This window comes from Ailuropoda melanoleuca, unplaced genomic scaffold (genome assembly GCF_002007445.2).
Source record: "Ailuropoda melanoleuca isolate Jingjing unplaced genomic scaffold, ASM200744v2 unplaced-scaffold4692, whole genome shotgun sequence".
NCBI lineage: Eukaryota > Metazoa > Chordata > Mammalia > Carnivora > Ursidae > Ailuropoda > Ailuropoda melanoleuca.
The window spans coordinates 1-1,203 of NW_023219303.1; the positions used below are offsets into that span (position 1 = coordinate 1).

Below are 1,203 nucleotides of genomic sequence, written 5' to 3' on the forward strand. Positions count from 1 at the left end.
TGATGCTGAGCAGCGTGGGGAGCTGGCCCTCAAGGATGCCAAGAACAAGCTGGCTGGGTTGGAGGATGCCCGGCAGAAGGCCAAGCAGGACATGGCCCTGCTGCTGAAGGAATACCAGGAACTGATGAATGTCAAGCTGGCCCTGGATGTGGAGATCGCCACCTACAGGAAGCTGCTGGAGGGCGAGGAGTGCAGGTGGGTAACCCACACAAGCCCCTCAAATATCTTGGATCCCTGTTCAGGTTGTCTTGAGCACAAGGTGAAGGCACCCTACTTATGGCCATAATGGCTACTCTCACAGAACCATTTCAAAGGCAGCTTCCCCAGGGGCTCTCCTCACATCGGGGCTTCCCGCTCTGGTCCACTGGGAGCTCTCTGAGGTCTCATGCTCCCTGTGTTCTCTCCCTTCCTAGGCTGAGTGGGGAAGGCGTCGGACAAGTCAACATCTGTAAGTACCTTTGCTTGCCTCCCTCCCTTGCCCTTGTGCTCTTCTGACTGGCCTGAGGCTGGCAGGAAGAGCTCACTGTGTCCTGTGTGTCTTTGTCCCTCTCCCCTTCACAGCTGTGGTGCAGTCCACCGTGTCTGGCGGCTATGGCAGCGCTGGTGGCTATGGCAGTGCCAGCGGCATGGGCGGTGGCTCAGGCCTGGGTGGAGGCAGCGGCTACTCCTATGGCAGCGGCCACAGCCTTGGAGGTGGCTTCAGTTCCAGCAGTGGCAGAGGCATGGGGGGTGGCTTCAGCTCCTCTGGAGGCAGCAGTTCCACCATCAAATACACCACCACGTCCTCCTCCAGCAGGAAGAGCTACAAGCACTGAGTCCTGCCATCTGGTCTTGGTCCCATGTTGTCCCCGTCTACAGCGGCATTGCCCTTTCTCAGGCTACTTCTCCTCTCCTGCCTCCAACTTCCCTCGGCCCCTAAATTACAGCTGGAGTGGCCCCATTCTCATTTCCACTGTCTACACCTGCTGTACCTGGGCTCCCATCATTCACCATCAGAAGGTCAAAAATCACTGACACTCAAGACAAGCACATGTCCATTGGATGTAACCCTCTTATGATCAGCTGTCTCCGTATTCCACGATTCTGGGGAAGACGGAGACCTATGCCTGTCTTCAACACCGAAACTCAGTATGGATCGTGCTACAGAATAGGGATTCTTCCCTTTGATTTCTAACCGTCCTGCCCACTGTAGCTACACTCAGG

The 1,203-nt window shown here is 56.4% G+C and overlaps 1 protein-coding gene across 1 annotated transcript; it reads left to right on the forward strand.

Annotated features, from left to right (window-relative positions):
• Positions 1-4: 4 nt before the first annotated feature.
• LOC100464345 (keratin, type II cytoskeletal 59 kDa, component IV) lies at positions 5-867 on the forward strand (the record flags this gene model as incomplete). The annotated part of the gene is made up of 3 exons (XM_034651777.1): positions 5-195; positions 414-448; positions 562-867. Coding segments are annotated over 3 exons (480 nt in total), but the record flags the coding sequence as incomplete, so codon positions are not given.
• Positions 868-1,203: the final 336 nt, after the last annotated feature.